At 38.6% G+C, this 19,103-nt stretch overlaps 1 protein-coding gene and 1 pseudogene across 1 annotated transcript in view; both read left to right on the forward strand.

Annotated features, from left to right (window-relative positions):
• The first annotated feature begins 1,281 nt into the window (after nucleotides 1-1,281).
• The window catches only part of MELK (maternal embryonic leucine zipper kinase), a 75,724-nt gene continuing 57,902 nt past the window's right edge, over nucleotides 1,282-19,103 (forward strand). The window contains exons 1-7 of the mRNA XM_008707829.2: nucleotides 1,282-1,368; nucleotides 3,162-3,247; nucleotides 5,483-5,599; nucleotides 7,814-7,957; nucleotides 9,808-9,876; nucleotides 11,635-11,727; nucleotides 16,370-16,468. Of these exons, the coding sequence (XP_008706051.2) occupies nucleotides 1,311-1,368; nucleotides 3,162-3,247; nucleotides 5,483-5,599; nucleotides 7,814-7,957; nucleotides 9,808-9,876; nucleotides 11,635-11,727; nucleotides 16,370-16,468 (666 nt within the window). The 5' untranslated portion in view covers nucleotides 1,282-1,310. The remainder of the gene's footprint in view (nucleotides 1,369-3,161; nucleotides 3,248-5,482; nucleotides 5,600-7,813; nucleotides 7,958-9,807; nucleotides 9,877-11,634; nucleotides 11,728-16,369; nucleotides 16,469-19,103) is intronic.
• On the forward strand, nucleotides 8,990-9,663 carry LOC103678608 (annotated as a pseudogene).

The following is a 19,103-nucleotide window of genomic DNA, read 5'->3' on the forward strand; positions in this document are numbered from 1 at the left end:
AACCGCTGTGCCACCCAGCGCCCCTGTAATTCTACTTAATTTTAAAACTCAAAAAGATAAAATCAAGTAAGATCTACCTAAGACTTTTACAGCTAATTTTTATATATATTTTTTGATATGTACTTAAGAGTGTAGTTGACCCTTGAACAACACAGTTTTGAAATGTATGGGTCTACTTATACATGGATTTTTTTTTTTTAAGATTTTATTTCTTTATTCGTCAGAGAGCAAGAGAGAGAGCACAAGCAGGGAGAATGGGAGGCAGAGGGAGAAGCAGGCTCCCTGCTGTGCAAGGAGCCCAATGCTGGACTCCATCCCAGGACCCTGAGATCATGACCTGAACCAAAACCAAGAATCAGATGCTTAACCCACTGAGCCACCCAGGCATCCCTCTTCCTTATGATTTTCTTACTAACGTTTTCTTTTCTCTAATTTACCTTATTGTAAGAATTTAGTATATAATACATATGAAACACAAAATATGTGTTAATTGACTGTTGATGCTATTGATAAGGCTTCCTGTCAACAGTAGGCTGTTAGTAGTTAAGTTTTGGGGGAGTCAAAAGTTAAATGTGGATTTTTGACCATGCAAGGGAGTCCTTGCCCTTAACCCCTGTATTGTGTGAGGATCAACTGTATGTGTACACATGTAAATTGTGGAGCATAGTAATAAAATATGTATCTCATTATATGTTTCTTAAAATTGTATATTATTGGAATCTTAATTTTCATTTCCCTGATGACTAATAAAACTGAACATTTTTTCATGTTTTTACTGGTCATTTGTGTTTTTTTATGAAATGCCTTTTTATTTCATTTGCTTTTTTCTTTTGGGTTGTCTTTTTCTATATTGTATATAATATATTCTGGATAAAAATCTATTGTTATAAGTGTTACAAATATTTTCTCACATTTATAGTTTTCTTTTTTTAAGACATGCAAAAGTTCTGAATTTTAATGTTTAATGTATGATTTTTTTATGATTAGTACTTTCTGTATCTATTTAAAAGATTTTCTTCTGTCCTAAAATCACACAATATTCTTTAAAAATTTTTAAAGGTTTATCTTTCGTATATGCCTTTCCTTGATCCACAGTTGATTTTTATATATGGTATGAGATAGGAATCTGTTTGTTTGTTTTACCATATAGCTGATCAGTTTTTCTGGTATCATTTATATGCCTATGACATATTTATATATGCACTTACAAGAGTGGAGGAGATAATCTCATAGTAGTTCCTTTTTTGATCATGTACTATTTCTGTCTTACAGGTTCTTTGTGTAATATTGTATAAACCTCCAGGAGGACTATGAAAGATTATGATGAACTTCTCAAATACTATGAATTATATGAAACTATTGGGACAGGTAATAGTTTTTTTCCGCAGAGGCAGAGGACAGATCAACTATTTGAGAATATAGTGCATTTGGGCAGTCATGAGCTTTTCAGTATAATTTTAAAATTCTTCAACCTACTTTAGAAAGAAAAAGTGGAGCAAGAGAGAGGAGAGTAGTAGGAGAGGCCTAGTAGATCCTTTTATTTAGAATAAACGTCACCGGAGAGTTTTGAGCCAAGGAGTGATCTATCTGACCTTTGTTTTAAAGGGTCACTCTGGCTGCTTGGTTGTGAAAAGCTTGGGCTGGGAAAGGTGGGGGCAGAAGCAGGGAGATGTTAGGAGTTTACTGCAGTAATTCAGGTGAGTGATGCTAGAGATGATGGTGACTTGTATGAGGGTGATAGCAGTGAAGGTAGTGAAAGGTTGGGATTATGATGGCTAGTGAAAGGGTGTGTGTGTGTATTTTAATTTATTGAGGTACAGCACAATAAAATATGCAAAGTACACTCATCTTGATGGAGTTTTATGTATACATCCACCTACGTGTTCCCTGTTCAGATCAAGACAGAAAGTTTCCAGTCAGTACCTGCCTCTTTTCCCCCAAGTAACACTGATTGATGTGTTTTGAAGACAGAGCCAATGGGGTTTGTTGATGGGTTGGATATGGAGTGTCTTACAAAAGAGAAGGGCTAAGGATGGCTCCTGGGTTTTTGGAAAATGTTGAGTTGCCATTTACCGAGATGGGGAAGACCATAGGAGGGACTACCAGAAGCTTCTTTTTAGAAATGTTATGTTGGCAATTTCTTTTCTTTTCTTTTCTTTTCCCTTTCCTTTCCTTTCCTTTTTTTTTCTTTAAAGATTTTATTTATTCATTTGAGACAGAGAGATAGAGAGAGCATGAGCAGGGGAGAGGCAGAGGGAGAAGGAGAAACAGACTGTCTGCTGAGCCAGGAGCCCAATGTGGGGCTCGATCCCAGGACCCAGAGATCATGACCTGAGCTGAAGGCAGATGCTTAACCATCTGAGCCACCCAGGCACCCCTCTTTTCTTTTTCTTTCTTTCTTTTTTTTTTTTTTAAAGATTTTATTTATTTGAGAGAGCGAGCACGCACAAGCAGAGGGGGAGGGGTTCCGGGAGAGGGAGAAGCAGGCTCCCCGCTGAGCAGGACCCTGGGATCATGACCTGAGCTGAAGGCAGAGGCTTAATTGACTGAGCCACCCAGGTTCCCCAAGTTGGCAATTTCTTTTAGATACTGATGTGTAGACATTTATCCAGCTTTTGATCCAGTTTTTAAATTGAGTGGATGTTTCCTGTTGTCTTTTTGTCTCAGCAACTTTATATTGTGTTCTAGTAGTGTTAATTATAAAGCAAATTTAATTGCAATGTCAATTGTAAAGCAAATTTCTAAACAGCAAATTCTGTTTTCCTATTTCTTCAACCCAAAGTTAAAGATACTATCATGGTAAAAAAAAAAATCTTCAGCTAGGCAGTGGATGAGGAGAGGTTAGAGACATGGCTAGCACTTTGGAAGCAACAGGAAGAAAGAGCCACAAACTTCCAGGAAAATATGGATTGATAGAGCTTTTTAAAAGCAAATGGAGGGGCACCTGGCTGGCTTAGCTGGAGTGTGCAACTCCTGATCTCAGGGTTGTGAGTTTGAGCCCCTCATTGGATATTGCGATTACTAAAAAATAAAATCTTAAAAAAAAAAAAAAGAAAATAAAAGCATGTGGAAAGGTTTTGTGCCTGCGTCCTCAGGTTGCTCTGATGATGATTTTAGGTTACTCTTGCTTATCTCTTCATAATATGTTTTCCTATACTTAGGTGGCTTTGCAAAGGTCAAACTTGCCTGCCATATCCTCACCGGAGAAATGGTAGCTATAAAAATCATGGATAAAAATGCACTAGGGGTAAGTTTAAAATTATTTTAAAAATAAGTATGGATCAGTTTTGTAAATTAAAACCTGAATTTGCTTGAATGTTCTGGTTACTACTTTTATTAGAATCATCTTTCTATAGCTTTTCTTTTTTTGGCTTGTTTTTTAAATCGCCAGTTATGTATAAATCTCTGGTTTTAAAACCAGGGAAGGGCAATTTAATTTTAATGCTGGGCAGTGGTACACATCTGGAGTTGGTAGGATCCATTCTCTTATAGTTGTTTCATAGTCTTGCATGTGTTTCTGGGTATTAATATCTCCCCATGACACTGTTACTAAATGTTGATCTCTTTTTACTATCGGTAGATCTTAGTCCTAGAGTTTTATTCAAAGTGACCTGAGAAGTTATCTCATGAAATCCTTTTTGTAATCAGCCTCTTTCTCTTCTACATGGATGCTTCCAGGATTGAGCTGCTCATTACCTCTTAAAGCAGCCCATTCAACCAATATGTGGTCTTGGTTTTAATGTACCTAAAGTTTTTTGTTTTTATATTAAGGGAAGATAAGTCTCTTTTGATGGTCTTTTTGGGCCTGTTTTACCCCTTTCCAGTGTTTGAAGTCACCCTGAGTGGTCTTTTGTTTTTAATTCTTTTACCTTCCTTCATACAGTTTCTTTGTTTTTCTTTGTTCTGGTCTCCTTCTGTTGGGAATTCACTAGTCTCATAGTATGGATCTGTGGCCCTTTCTTTTTTTTGAAGATGAGTTAGAAAACACTAAAAAAATCATTTTTTTCTCTAACTAAAAATCTCTGAGTGTTAAAAACGTTTTTTCTTGTGGATTAAGTTAGCATTATAATTAGTAGTAGTGTAAAACAGCACATTTTATAAATGTTGATAATTATCAAACATAAAAAATAACAATTTACTGAAAATACATTTTAAAATTAGACACATTGGACTTCTTTTGGTCTTCCTTATTGGATTGAGACAGAATTCAACATCAGTTGTTACCTTATTTATTTTTATTTATTTTTCTTATTTTTTATTTTTAAGGAAAGAAGTGCTGGTTAACATACTTAGATAAGTCAGAGGGAATGTGAGGAGTTTTATTATTGCAGTATCACTCAATTCTTTGATGATTAGTGACCTAATCAGAACCTATTTTTAATAATCTATCAACCGACAATTCAGGTTCTCCTTCAGTGTTTTTGTTTCTTATTGTTCAGTATTGTATTTATTAAACTAATAAAAAAGCATTAAAAACCATTTTTCTTGAGCATTTAAAGCATTGATTACAAATCTGATTAATTTAATCCCCTTAAGCAATTTAAACTTCAGTTATAACTTCAGTATGCCTTATTCATGTGAATGCTATAAATGCTTTAATAACAAACTATGAAATGTTTTTCCAAAATGTATTACTACACTGATACTCAAAACTTATTCTAAAGCATCAATATAATGATGTTAATTCATTATTTCTAAACTTGTTTTTTTATTTTTTGTTGTTCTTTTGCTTATTTTAGTTACTTCCTAGGACTTTAATTATATTTTTTTTCTTCCGGGGTTTTAGTTATCAGATTCCCATTCCTCCCAAAAGAGAAGAAAAAAAGATTGTCATTTTGAAATAGTTAAAGTTACAGTTGATCCTGGTCAAGACCTGACATCTATATGGTCCTACATAATTGGATGTTAAGCCACTGATCATTAGATTGAGCCTCTTTTTACAATAAAGTTTTACTTGTTATTTCATGGATATCTAGATTTCTGTCTTTAATATGGACTTGGAAATTTTTTCAGCTTGGCTCTTCCCCCTTTCCAACTAACTTTGTGTTTTGAAAAATTTTAAGCCCATAGAAAAGGTAGAAGATTGAGACAGTGAAGACCTGCATATCTTTCACCTACATCACCAGTTTTTAGCTCAGCATGCTTCTTGAAGGGACACTGCTAAGACTGAAAATGGTAGTGCAGGCATGTCTCTGTTATTTTCCTTGTTTGGAATGCTAACCTTCTAAGGGAGTCTGAGATTGTTTTGATTTTTCTGGATATTGTACTATTGACCCACATCAAACTTGTCTTTCATAAAATCCTCAAGGCTTTTTTTTTTTTGTGTACATACAAATAATTTTTGGTATATTTTTCTGTGCTTTTGAACAATTTGTTTTGAGGCTGTTGGTTGCTTTTGCTACTCAGTATTAAAGCTGTTGACATTAATGCTTGGTGTACTTCCCAAATAGGTTTATTGCTCATGTAATGTGTTTTGTCACAGAGTGATTTGCCCCGGGTCAAAACGGAGATTGAGGCCTTGAAGAACCTGAGACATCAGCATATATGTCAACTCTACCATGTGCTAGAGACAGCCAACAAAATATTCATTGTTCTTGAGGTTAGTAGTGTGGTCTAGAGACTTAAAGGTATTTGGTCACCGTCTTAGTCCGTTTGGGCTACTATAACAGATGTCACGGACTGGGTAGTTTATTTCTCACAATTCCAAGGTCAAGGCACTGGCATGGTCAGGTGAGGGCCCTCTTCTGATTCATAGCTGGTGCCTTCTTGCTGTGTCCTTAATGGTAGAGGGGCCAAGGGATCTCTCTGGAATCTCATTTATAAGAACATTAATTCCATTCATGAGGGCTCCACCCTCATGTCCTAATCACTTCCCAAAGGCTCCACCTCCTAGTACCATCAGCTTTTGGGGGTTAGGATTTCGACATACCAATTTTGGGGGGAAATCAAATATTCAGACCATTTCTATTCACTTTATCAATAGTTAAGGGAAAAGTATGTTTCACCTGAAAGATTAAAAGAAATGTTAAGCGGCTTGCCTGTTTGAGTTCTAAAACAATTTAGATTAAGTAGACGTATAAAATAAGTTGGAGATTCATTGTAAATGCATGCTTTCCAATATACTCCTAATGGGGTTAGGATTAATGAACAGAATATTTTAGAATTTGTTCCTAGAGGGCAGGATCCATTTCCATTAGTCTAGGGCTGCCATAGCAAACTACCACAAAGTTGGTGATTTAAAACAACAGAAACTTATTGTCTCACTGTTCTGGAAGCTAGAAGTCTGACATCAAGCTGTGGGCAAGGTTGGTTTCTTCTGGAGAATCTGTTCTGTGCTTTTTACCTAGTTTCTGATGGTTACTGACAACCTCTGGCATTCCTTAGCTTGTACCACTCCAATCTCTGCCTGTCTCTAAATGGCATTTTCTTCTCTGTGTGTGTCTTTGTCCAGATTTCCCTTTTCATGTAATAACACAGTCATTGGATTAGGGTTCACCCTGGTCCAGTATGACTTCATTTGGACTTGATCGTATCTACAAAGACCTAAATAATGTCATGTATATTGGTACCTGATGTTAGGACTTGCACATATCTTTTTGGGAGACATAGTTCAACTCACAGCCTATAGGTAACTTTCAATACACGAGTTATATGAATCAGACTCTTTCAAGTTTTAACTGCCCTTTTGGGTCTGAAACATAAAGTCTTTAGAACTTCCATCATTCATCTCTTGTTTCATTTTCTTTAGTCTCAGCCAAATAATTTGTAACTGCATATCATTTTCATAGATTAGCTCTATTTCAAGAGCATATTTTAAAATTCATAATGTTGGGGCGCCTGGGTGGCTCAGTCAGTGAAACAGCCAGCTCTTGATTTCAGCTCAGGTCATGATCTCGGGGTCCTGGGAAGAGCCCTGCATCAGGCTCTGCATTTATTTTTTGTATTTTTTATTTTTTTTTTAGATTTTATTTATTTATTTGACAGAGATAGACAGCCAGCGAGAGAGGGAACACAAGCAGGGGGAGTGGGAGAGGAAGAAGCAGGCTTCCAGTGGAGGAGCCTGATGTGGGGTTCAATCCCAGAACGCGGGGATCACGCCCTGAGCCGAAGGCAGACGCTTAACGACTGAGCCACCCAGGCGCCCCCAGGCTCTGCATTTAGCAGGGAGTCTGTTTGAGGATTCTCTCTCTCTCTCTCTCTCTCTGCCCCTCCCTCTGCTTGTGCTCTCTCTCTCTCAAAAAATAAAATAAATAAAAAAGATGAGAATGGGTTTTAGTACTTTGCTACAGAAATATAAAACCCTGAATGGACTTAAAAATCATAGTGTTAGGGTGCCTGGGTGGCTTGGTCAGTTGAGCGTCTGATTCTTGGTTTTGGCTCAGGTCATGATCCCACGGTCTCTGGATGGAGCCCTGCATTGGGCTCTGCATTTAGCGGGGGAATTTGCTGGAGATTCTCTCTCTCCCTCTCCCTCTGACACTCCACCCCCTACTCTTGCATTCTCACTTACTCTTTCTCGAATAAATAAATAAATCTTAAAAAAAAAAAACACACACAGTGTTTTTTGGTTTTCCTTCTACTTACTAGTCATAAAGCTGCTTGAGACCATAAAACTGCTATTGATCTCTTTTCTGGGGTAATTGTTGACTTGTTTGATCCTGAGAGGATATTTTTGAATATGCCTCACTTGTTTTCCTTGCCTTGAAGTTGAATTAATAGTATCTCTGAGTTAAGTATAATTTTTTGTTTTAATTCCCCTGGAGTGATTTTTCTGGATAATAACAACATTTCTGTGTCTCTGTTGTTACTGAAGTATTGCCCCGGAGGAGAGCTGTTTGACTACATAATTTCCCAAGATCGCCTGTCCGAGGAGGAGACCCGAGTTGTCTTCCGGCAGATAGTTTCTGCGGTTGCTTATGTGCACAGCCAGGGCTATGCTCACAGGGACCTCAAACCAGTAAGTGGCTGTCACACATGCTCTCCTGAGAGTTCAACACCATTTACCAGTAATTACTGGTTTTCCAAATGTTCTTCTGTTTGTAGTCTATCTTGGCTTCTTTTTTTCTTCCACTCATAATGGATCACTTTTTTTTTTCCTTTTTTCCTTTTGACTGCCGGTAGGCTTTTTGAACATACTTGATTATTGGCATTCTATATATTTGTCAGTTGTGGGCAACACTATGAATGTCTTTGTAACCAGCTGGGGAATATAAACCTCAGGATTTTATCTCTCGCAAAGAAGAGTTTTGAGTATTTTCGAGAATATTGTCATTGAATATTTTCCTCTCAATACTCTTTTCCTAACCTCATCTTCCTTTAATTTTAATTCCCTTATGCCTCAGAAGGGAACAGTTCAATGGAATGAACAGTCTCTAATTTTCAGGAACAGAATAAAAATGTGAATACTCTTAAGTCTGCAGGCTCTAATATGGATAATGGTGAACGTAGATTTTATGTTATTTGATATTAGGGTCAGGGACCTAGGGGTGCCTGGGTAGCGCAATCGTTAAGCGTCTGCCTTCGGCTCAGGGCGTGATCCCGGCGTTCTGGGATCCAGCCCCACATCAGGCTCCTCCGCTGGAAGCCTGCTTCTTCCTCTCCCACTCCCCCTGCTTGTGTTCCCTCTCTTGCTGGCTGTCTCTCTGTCCAATAAATAAATAAATCTTAAAAAAAAAAAAAAGGAACCTAGAATTGGTTGGCAAAATATGTCAATGTTGCTATCCTTCTCCCTCTGTTTATACCCAGCCCTTTGCTTTGAGTTCATTCTTTTAGTTTGGCACATATTGTGTTTGCTTGTAGTTGAACCTCAGAGCACCAAGGAGAAGAAAATGGTTTATGCTGAAGTGTCTTGAGGGGAAGCAGGGTATTTATCAACATTCTTCCTCTTCCCCTTCTGTACTTCTTGTCATTTCATTCTTTTTTAATGATTTTCATTCTGTTGTTCCCAGGCTGTTTAATATAAACAATCTTAAATCTTATTTATTGGTTTTGCTGCTGCCTGGACTACATCACGCAGAGCCTCCAGTGGCAGGGACTGCAGGCAGAAATGTAACTGGACAAAGGGTTTTAGAAGAGCGGAAAATGCTTATCATATGGAAGCAGAGGCCTGCATTACATTTACTGAATTTGGAAAAATACAAAATATTGTAACTTTCTTGTTGAACAGCTAGGTAGCTCTGCTGTCATCAGCCAACTCCAGTTCTGTTATACTCCAGGTTCTGTTGAGAATCTCAGATGGCGGGCCTGTCTTGTTGTGAACGTGTGGTGCAAAGGTCAAGAAGTCTGTAACTTGTTGGCCAAACTCTAGGAAAACCTTTATTCATCAAAGAAGAAAGAAAAGAATGGGAAGGCTAAATAGATGACCCCAGTCGTGCAGACTTTCAGGTTCCTTAACCGCACAATAAAAAACCACAAGTGCAAAATATATGCTGCTTCAAAAGTATTTGTAACTCTTGAAGTAAAGGGGAAAGAGAAGAAAAAAAATCTCTTGAAATTCCAGCCAAAATATATTGTGTTTGCATCTTTTTGTTTATTTTTATACTTTTTAAAATGTTTGCTTTTATCCCAAATATATATACTGTATAGTATATAAAGTGTTTCTCCCTTAAAAACCTGTCAATCCTTGAATACCTAAATTTCCTTTCTATTTTTAAAAGCTTATGATGGGAAATACTGTGGAAATAAATGTCTTATATGTGAAAAAAAATCTTATTTATTTAGAAATCGTTTTTAGAAATGGCTAGAGGTAGGATGTGATATAAGGAAGTCAATACACAGTTAATGAAAAAAATATCTTTGTTTTCCCAGGAAAATTTGTTGTTTGATGAATATCATAAGGTAAAGCTGATTGACTTTGGTCTCTGTGCGAAACCCAAGGTAAGTACAGAAATCAAAATGCATTTATTTCCTTTGTAAATACACCTCTTAGTATGTTATCTTGCAATGACTTCCCCTTAGCCTTTATTGAGCCTCGTTGCATCCATTAAGAATGTTAAATTTCATCCCTTTTAGAAGTTCTCTAGATGATTCTAATACACCAAGATTGAGAATCACTGCTCTAGGTGTAGGGTTGGTCCTGCTGAAGATCCCATGGGTATACTGTGAGAGAATTTGCAGTGCCAAGGTGATGTGAGGTCATCACAACATGAATTCTGAATTGATCATGTGTTTGCAGTTTGAGTATATTGCCACTAGATGATGCTTTTGTTCATTTAAATAGGAGTTTTGGGAATTTAGTGCAAATCTTTCTTTGTTATCCAAATGGTTATATAATTAACAGTTACATTTTGAGAGACAATCCCCTTTCTTTATAAAAGAAGAAGGAAGAAGTCCATTTGCACTTTTGAATTTACACTGTTCTCTATTTCTTTAATTTGCACTTCACAGTTAAGTACGGGTGTTCTCTAGTGTACCTTCTCTTTGAGGTGACTTTGAACTTCCCAGCTGTGCTGTCTGCAGAGCTCCTGTGTGGCTGCCTGTTGGAGGCTTCCTCCTGAGTTCTCTAATGATGGCACTCACAGTCTCTAAAATGAGCTGTCTACACTCATTAAGAACGTGGAAATTGCAGACCTGTCTCAGCCCTTGTAGTCCCATGATTATTTCCTGCCCCAATCAGAATTAGCGAGATGCAAAGGGAAGCAGATTTTGCCACTTCAGCTCAATGTTTGATTCTTTCTGATTTTCCTCTCCTTCCCTTGGCTCTTCAGAGATTGTCAGTGGAGCCTTGGGTCTGGGAGCCAAATGCTAGAAGGCATTTTTTTGATCGGCAGCCATGTAAAGAAACATACTTTAAGCAGATAAACTGGGCTAAGTCATGTTCTCCACAGGAGGCGGCGGCGAAGGTTTGTGGCAGACTCCATTAGCTTTTACTTATGGCTGCCACAGATTCGACCCACACAGACACCATCTAAAAAAAGCAGGGCTGTCTGGGAGAGGATTGCCTCCGCTTTCTGCTGCGGAGCTCACTTCTGGGCATGTTGTTGCAGTTGTAAATGAAATTTCGCGATTTCCCAAGTCGTTTACAAGTCGTAAGACTACAAGCGTTGAGTAGTCATATCATTTGCGTTGTGTCTTGAGGTGTCTGTGGGAGAGCAGAGGGTGTTGAGCACATTCCTCATCTTCACGGGTCTGGGAGCTCAGGCTGTGATCTGCATTATAACTGGTTCTAGAAAACAGACTCCCAAGGCACTGTTCGTTGCAGCAGATTCCTTTTTCCCTTTTCAGGGAAGAGAAGCTTCTGTATTTGTAAAGACTTGGTATTTGAGATAGGGTCCAGGAAAAAAATAGTCCCTTTTCTATGAATACTTGGGGGGTGGGAAGACATGGGTTCTTGGATGTCTGCTAAGCTGGTGAGTATTTGAATGGACAGCTAGGAAAGTATGAACCTGACTTGACTGAGCTAAGGGGAAAAGGATTTTGTTCATGCCAGGTTTTAGTGGTGTTGGAAATTCAGAGAAGAGGGAAGCACGTGTGTGCATGCATATAGGCAGAGTATTGGGTTGGCTTCAGAGTCTCTTATTCTTTGGGGTAATTCTTCGTCTAGCTTCTCCTTGCTTGAGCCGAAAGAATGTTTATCAAGGTTTTAATTTCTTAAGGGCTGTAACTAATGAGTCTTTCATTTTTTCTTATTGGCAGGGTAACAAGGATTACCATCTGCAGACATGCTGTGGGAGTCTTGCTTATGCAGCACCTGAATTAATACAAGGCAAATCCTATCTGGGGTCAGAGGTAATCATTCATTGATTAATTCAGTATATAATCAGTAATCATTTATTGGTGACCGATAGTGAGTCAGGCATTGTGCATTGGGGGTATTACAGTAAGGTAGGAAATGATCTTGTTCATCAAAGAGTTTAGTTTATTCAGAGAGTCAGATATAAAGTAACACATGAAATGAATAACTTGCAATAAATATAATAATACATAGTATACTTGTGAAGCAAGGATGCATTTCTGGTGTCCTTGTTGTGGATGCTTTTGTGTTAAACAGTACCATAGTTTAGACTGCTTAGTCCTGCAGGTAGAGCACAAGGCCAGGGTTATAGGCTCAGTTTTCAGAGATGCTGGCTAGCTCTGAGAAAACTTGTACTTTGTTCATAGCCAACTATTTGAGGCCAGCAGTCCTGTGTAGGAGGCCCAGGCTCAAAAGGCCTGGGAATTGCCTGTTTTACTTACCATTTGCTACTACAAGCTAGTCAGTTCTTTCCAGTCTCTGGATTACTAATTTGCTGATGTTAATATCATAAGGAAAACAAGGTTTAGTTATTAAAAGCTCAGGATATGCTGGATTGAACAGTTTTTTTCAGTTCAGGACATCTCCAAATCTTTTGTTTTTGTTTTTGTTTTTTTTAAAGCTTTTATTTGTTTATTTGAGAGAGAGAGAGAGAGAGAGAGAGCAGAGAGCACAAGCGGGGGTGGGAGGGTGGATGGATGGAGAGGGAGAAGTGATGCGGGGCCCGATCCCAGGACCCTGAGATCATGATCTGAGCCGAAGGCAGACGCTTAACTGACTGAGCCACCCACGCACCCCTGGACATCACCCCTGGACATCTCCAAATCTTTAAAACGTTCTTGTACAATGTTGTCCGTTGGGGAGCATCACAGAGAGCAGCTGATCTTGACTTGCTTTGCCTACAGAGCCCCCTTTCTATGTGAAGCATCTTTTGGAGCTAGTGTTATGTCAGAGAAACTTTGACATGTTCATTTACTTAATTTATAAGAAGAGAAGGTGGGAACTGACTTGTTTTGGTGACTTTTTATTTGGATATAATCTCAAACTTACAGAATAGTTGCAAATATGGACTGAGGAACTTCTGTATATGTTTAGTCATATTCACACTTGTTTACATTTTTCCCTAGTTGCTTGATCATTCTCTGTGTTTGTATATATGCATATTCTTTTTTTGAACCAACTGGGAGTAAGTTTTAGACTTCATACCCTTTAAGATTAAGTACTATATATATATTTCCTAAAAGTGAGAACCTTCTCTTTTATACCCACACTTTAGTTTTCAAAATCAGGGAATTTAACATTGATACAACTTATTTAATTCATAATTCATATTCCCATGCTGCTAATGTCTTCAAGGCTTATCCATGTTGTAGCATGTGTCAGAATTTTTTTCCTTTTTAGGGGTGCCTCTGTGGCTCAGTTGGTTAAGCACCTGCCTTTATAAATAAATAAGTAAAATCTTTTAAGTCCACAAAAATCCTTTGGAATGAGTACTGTTGCTCATTTCATTAAGGTAAAGAAGTTGAGGAAATTGAGGCTCAGAAATTTAAGTGCCTTCTCAGGGTCACACAGCTGGTAACTATAGGTCAAGATTCGAACTGAGTGAGGCTTTACTGCATACCTCTACTCTTTCTCTCTCCTCTCTCTCTCTTTTTTAGTGTATAATAATTTTTTTTAAAGATTTTATTTATTTATTTGAGAGAGAGAGAGTGAGCACGAGACAGGGGCAGAGGCAGAGGCAGAGGGAGAGGGAGAAGCAGACTCCCTGCTGAGCAGGAAGCCCGATGGAGGGCTCAATCCCAGGACCCCTGGGATCATGACCTGAGCATAAAGCAGATGCTTAACCGACTGAGCCACCCAGGCCCCCCATAATAATTTTTTTAGTAGAGTCTTTTTTTTTTTTTTTTACACTTTTAAAAAGTTTTAAATTCCAGTATAGTTAACATATGGTGTTACATTAATTTCAGGTGTACAGTATAGTGATTCATCAATTCTATACATTACTCAGTGCTCATCTTAAGTGTACTCTTTAACCCCCTTCACCTATTTCACCCATCCCTCCACACACCACATACCTGTATTTTTTCCATTGTTCCATCCAATCTCCCAGGAGCAGTGTGGTAATCGTACGCCTAATGCTCACAAGATTCCTAGGGGACTGATGATGAGGCCCTGCTGGTTTGAATGCATATGAGATTTTCCTATAGGATCTTCAGGAGTTTTCTTGTCTACTTTATTTTATTTTACTTTATTTTATTTTATTTTGGAGAGAGAGAGAGAGAGAGAGAGAGAGAGATTGAAAATGGAGTGGGGGATGAGAAACAAACTGAGGACTACAGAGGGGAGGGGGGTGGGGGAATGGGATAGACCGGTGATGGGTAGTAAGGAGGGCACGTATTGCATGGTGCACTGGGTGTTATACGCAACTAATGAATCATCGAGCCTTACATCGGAAACCAGGGATGTACTGTATGGTGACTAACATAATATAATAAAAAATCATTAAAAAAAAAAAAAAGAAAATGGAGTGGGGGGAGGGGCAGAGGAAGAAGGAAAGAGAAAATCTCAAGCAGGCTCCACGCCCAGCACAGAGACCAAAGCAGGGCTCATTCTCTCAACCCTGAGATCATGACCTGAGACGAAATCGAGAGTCAGACGATTAACCAACTGAGCCACCCCGGCGCCCCTCTTGTCCCTTTTAATATGACTTTCCATCCTTCTAGAACAGTGTCCCAAGGAATTGTCTAAGGCACTTGTTAAAAGAGGTAGAGCTTAGTCCTGTATGCTTAATAGATTTTGGTTCTGTTTTCTAAGGTGGGGCTTAAAAAAAAAAAAAGAAAAAGATTCTTCATTCTAAAATAAGTACTTTAGGTAATTCTGTTTTTCATCGGTCCAGATCATGCTTTAAGGAATGTCCCATGGTAAATATCTCTAATTCCTTCAGTGATTTCTCACAGGAAATGGTTTCAAACCCCTACTCCCTCTGATTTTTTTTTTCTTATTTGGCAATTGGTAGCTTATGGATTTACTTGCATTTGCTTTGGTTTATGATTTTAGCTGATTAATTTAATTCTCATAGCCAATTCAAAACAGTGAGAGGAAGGTGTTTGGATGAGTTAACTGAGGAGTATTTTTTCTGCTTTTTTCTCTCAAGTAGACTTTGGTAGACTTTTTTCTCTCTAGTAGACTTATGGGGATGTTACTTTTTATTTTCCTTATCTTTTTATTTAACCTCAGACATAATCTCTGTTGACCTCTTCTTTTTTTTTAATAATTTTTTATTATGTTAGTCACCATACAGTATATCTTTAGTTTTTGATGTAGTGTTCCATGATTCATTATTTGCGTATAACACCCAGTGCACCATGCAATATGTGCCCTCCTTAATATCCATCACCGGACTATCCCAGTCCCCCACGCCCCTCCCCTCTGAAGCCCTCAGTTTGTTTCCCAGAGTCCATAGTCTCTCATGATTCATTCCCCCTTCTGTTTACCCCCCCCCCCACCTTGTTGACCTCTTCTTATGGCATTTGATGAAGCCATGCTAGCCCACTCCTTCCTGTGCAGCCTCTTTGCTTTGAATTTAACACCCTGGTCAGGAGTGCTATGCTCTCAAGGCTTAATTTATAGATTAATTATTTGACATCTCTGAGGCATAAATGGTTAATTTCTGACCTCCTGCAACTTGGAAGAAAAAATTAGGTGTTTGCCTAAAAGATTATTTACTTGGGACATCTGAATAATTTGATGTGATTTGGTAGACAAGACTGAATTAGATTTGGATTACTTAGTACAGAGGCACTACCTAGATGTGATGCTGCTTGAGTTATTTTAACTCTGTTTCTCTCCTCTACCCAACCCCTCCTGCCTTTAAAAAAAATGCTGCCCTTTTTACCTCTTGAAATTTTCCTAAGGCTCAAGCAAGGGTGGGAGCTGTGACTTGTCCTCAGCCAACAGTGGCGTCATTATTGACTAAGGCCAAATACTGCTTGAATAAGTAGTTAGCGCTTAGGACTCATGGGACACATGGATATCTTATATAAAGGTTAAGCTCCTTTCTGGGATTTTGAGATTTGTAGGGGTGTTTGTGCTGGCAGGCTAATTTCTAACCTCTATATTTGAGAAGTCAATCTTTGAACTTTATTAAGGTTTCTTTGCATAGAGAGGACTTTACAGTGCAGTTTAGTCACATTTGCAGATTATCAGGAGTAACTTTTAAGACTTGTTTTGACATCTTCATGCATGTTTATATAATCCTCACATGTAGTAAACCCTCAATAGCACTACAGAATTGTCTTTCAGAATCAGAGACCTGGCTTTATCTCCTTCCTTATCATGTCCAATCTAGCCTAGCCAACTGTGAATTATTTTCTCTTAAGTGTTAAAATCCAACAGAAGAGAATGCATTGAACTGCAAGTCAGGAGACCCAGCCGGGTGGCCTGCCATTGACTAGGTGACTTTGAACAAGCCTTCCTTTCTGGGCTTTAGGTTCCCTGTCTGTGGAATGAGCAGACTGAATTGGATGGTCTCTGCGCTCTTTTTCAGCTCCGTGAAGATTCTGTGATTCTGTTAAGTGTACTACCATTCTGTAATATGTTCTAAAAATTTTTTTAAATTATTTTTTTCCTCCCTCTCAGGCAGATGTTTGGAGTATGGGCATACTCCTATATGTACTTATGTGTGGCTTTCTACCATTCGATGATGATAATGTCATGGCTTTGTACAAGAAGATTATGGTGAGTATTATAAGGCATAGAATTTCAGTGTAAAAGTTCTATACTGCATACTATTTGTTTCTATCCATAAAAGTACAAAAACTGGCAAAAGTAATGTGTGCTGTTAGAAGTCAAGATAATGGTTATGCTCTGGAGGAGGAATGAATGGAAGAGGAGTGTGGGGGGGTTCTGTTCTGTTTCTTGATCTGGATGATGGTTATACTATACTTGTGTATTCAGGTTTTGAAATCTTGTCCAGATGTGTATGCGCTCATAATATGTATACTGCTCTGTGTGTATATTATACTGCTTCAGTAAATAGCTTAACGAGACAAAAACAAATGGGGAACTAAACACGTAAGATGATTTTTCTGAAATGATACCTTAGTAATTTACTTGGTTAAATCACATTCTCCTATTGAATTCTGGTAAAATAAGAGAAACTGTTTCTTTTTGACGGTAACATTTGGCTTTAAGGTATAATAAAACTACAGTTAAGAGTACTGTTAGCTTTGTTAAAATCCTATCTATCAGAGACAGGAAGTAGATTTGTGGTTGTGGGGGTTGGGGATGGAATGGCAGTGGGGGTGTGACTGCTAATGGATATAGAGTTTATTTTTGGGGTCCTGAGAGCATTCTGGAATTATATAGTGGTAATGAGTGCACAACTTTATGAGTATACGAAAAACTACTGAACCATACACTTTAAAAGGGTGAATTTTAGGTTATGTGAATTATATTCACAGATCCTCAGAATCCCATATAACAAGGAAAACAGTGAAATTCTTTTTAAAGATTTCGTATTCAAAGCAAGTTAACGTAGGAAGATATGTAAAGAGGGAGAAAGAGCATCACTTTGTGTCCATAACAAACCAGGGTCAGACCAGCAGGGCAGCTTCTCTCCATGTAGTTTGAATTCAGTTCTGTCGAACAAATATTTCTGAAGGTCATCTTTGTATGAGATACTGGAAGGCATGAACAAGGATCTGTGAAACTTGATCATTGTCCACCAGGACCTGATTTCTTGTTGGAGACAGATACAAGGCTATCTAAAAAGGGTGAAGGGCCAGGGATTCCATAGTATAACAGAGGTATAAATGAAGTTAATGTAGGAATGGGTGAGGGGTTTGGGAGAACATATTACAGAAAGTGAGGTTTGAGGAGGGCTTTCAAAAAAGGGTAGAAGTGCTTCAGAAAGGGATGTGGGAGAGAGCATGCTGATAGACAGTATGAGCAAAGAGAAGATGGGAGAAGCGTGGGGGAAAATGGTCTGACGTTTTCTGTGGCTGGACCACTGGGTCTCTAGCACCCTTTAGGTAGGGAGACTACCTAAATCAACTCTCATTCTTGGGACGTGGTATACCAAGTTGAAAGTGGTAATCCCAGTTGGCTCATTTCTTGCCCTATAGAACACGTTTAAGGGCACTGAGTTCAATCTTCAATTTTTAAATTTATTTGATTTAATACTTATTTCCTATGTCCCACCCTGGAAAAACCTTTAAAATCCCTGCCCAAATGACAAAGAGTGGGTTTGGGAAGAGATGGAATGGTAGTAGTTCCAACTCTTTAAAGGCTAAGGAGCTCTGATTCTACAGTCAAATGGAAGTCAGTTTGCTGTAGCTGTTAGTGCTGCTTTGGGGGAACTGTGCGTGCATGTGCTTCTCCTTGGGAAAGGGGAGCTAGATGGGGCAGGAGGCTGGCGGCCATCTTCCTGGGGCTGGCTGCTGAGGGAGCCAACAGCCTGTATGTCCTCCTTTCCCGTCTCTAGAGGCTTTCCCTAAGCTCTGCAGGCTAGCACGTGTTGCTTTGGCTCTGTTCCCTCACTCACTGTGGCCGCAGTTCCTGACCACACAGAGCCGCACTCTGCTCGGTCATACAGCAGAGTAGTGTTGGGATCTCGGTATAGCTTCAGCTTTGCTTGAAACAGAAGTGGTGTGGGATGGAGGCTGGTCTTTGAGCAGCTCAGCAACAGTTTTCCAGCTATGCTTTTTTAAAAAAGAATTCGGCCGGGCTCTTCAGTACTTCACTCTTTTGGCTACTCTTTTCTGTAAAGTAGTAGAGCTATGTTTCTTGTTCTAAAAATAATTTTAGTACTGTAAGCCACTAGTATATTTTACCCCACTCTTTTTTTTTGGAATTCCGTGCCAGGGAAATAAACTGACAGACAAATTTCTCCCAAGATGAACTAGAATTGGATCTGTTAGGTGGTATAGCATGAAATTTTATACCATTTAGAATTCTAGAAAGACAATGTGGGGACACATAATCCTAGAAATTCACTGTTGGAAAGGATCTTACAAATCATGTTTTCTCACCTCTGCTTCTTGTTTCATAATTAAATCTTGCCTAAAACATCTCCTGCCTTGGCTACGTCCATGTAATTTCTCTGCATAGTAGCATCATTTGGGGTGCTTTAAAATGTATTGATTGGGTCCAGCCCCCAGAGCAATTAAATCAGAATCTCATTGGTATTTTTAAAATCCAGGATCTCTGCTTTCTGTCCGTAGACAGAATATGGCAAATTAGTTTCTTCCTCTGTAAAATGGATGGAATGGTAGGTTTTGCAGTATAGGGTTGTTAGGATTAAACGAGTTAAGCCATGCACAGCATTTAGAGTAGTGCTCAATAAATGTTCACTATTATTATTCACACACAT

Source organism: Ursus maritimus, unplaced genomic scaffold (genome assembly GCF_017311325.1).
Source record: "Ursus maritimus isolate PB19 unplaced genomic scaffold, ASM1731132v1 scaffold_17, whole genome shotgun sequence".
NCBI lineage: Eukaryota > Metazoa > Chordata > Mammalia > Carnivora > Ursidae > Ursus > Ursus maritimus.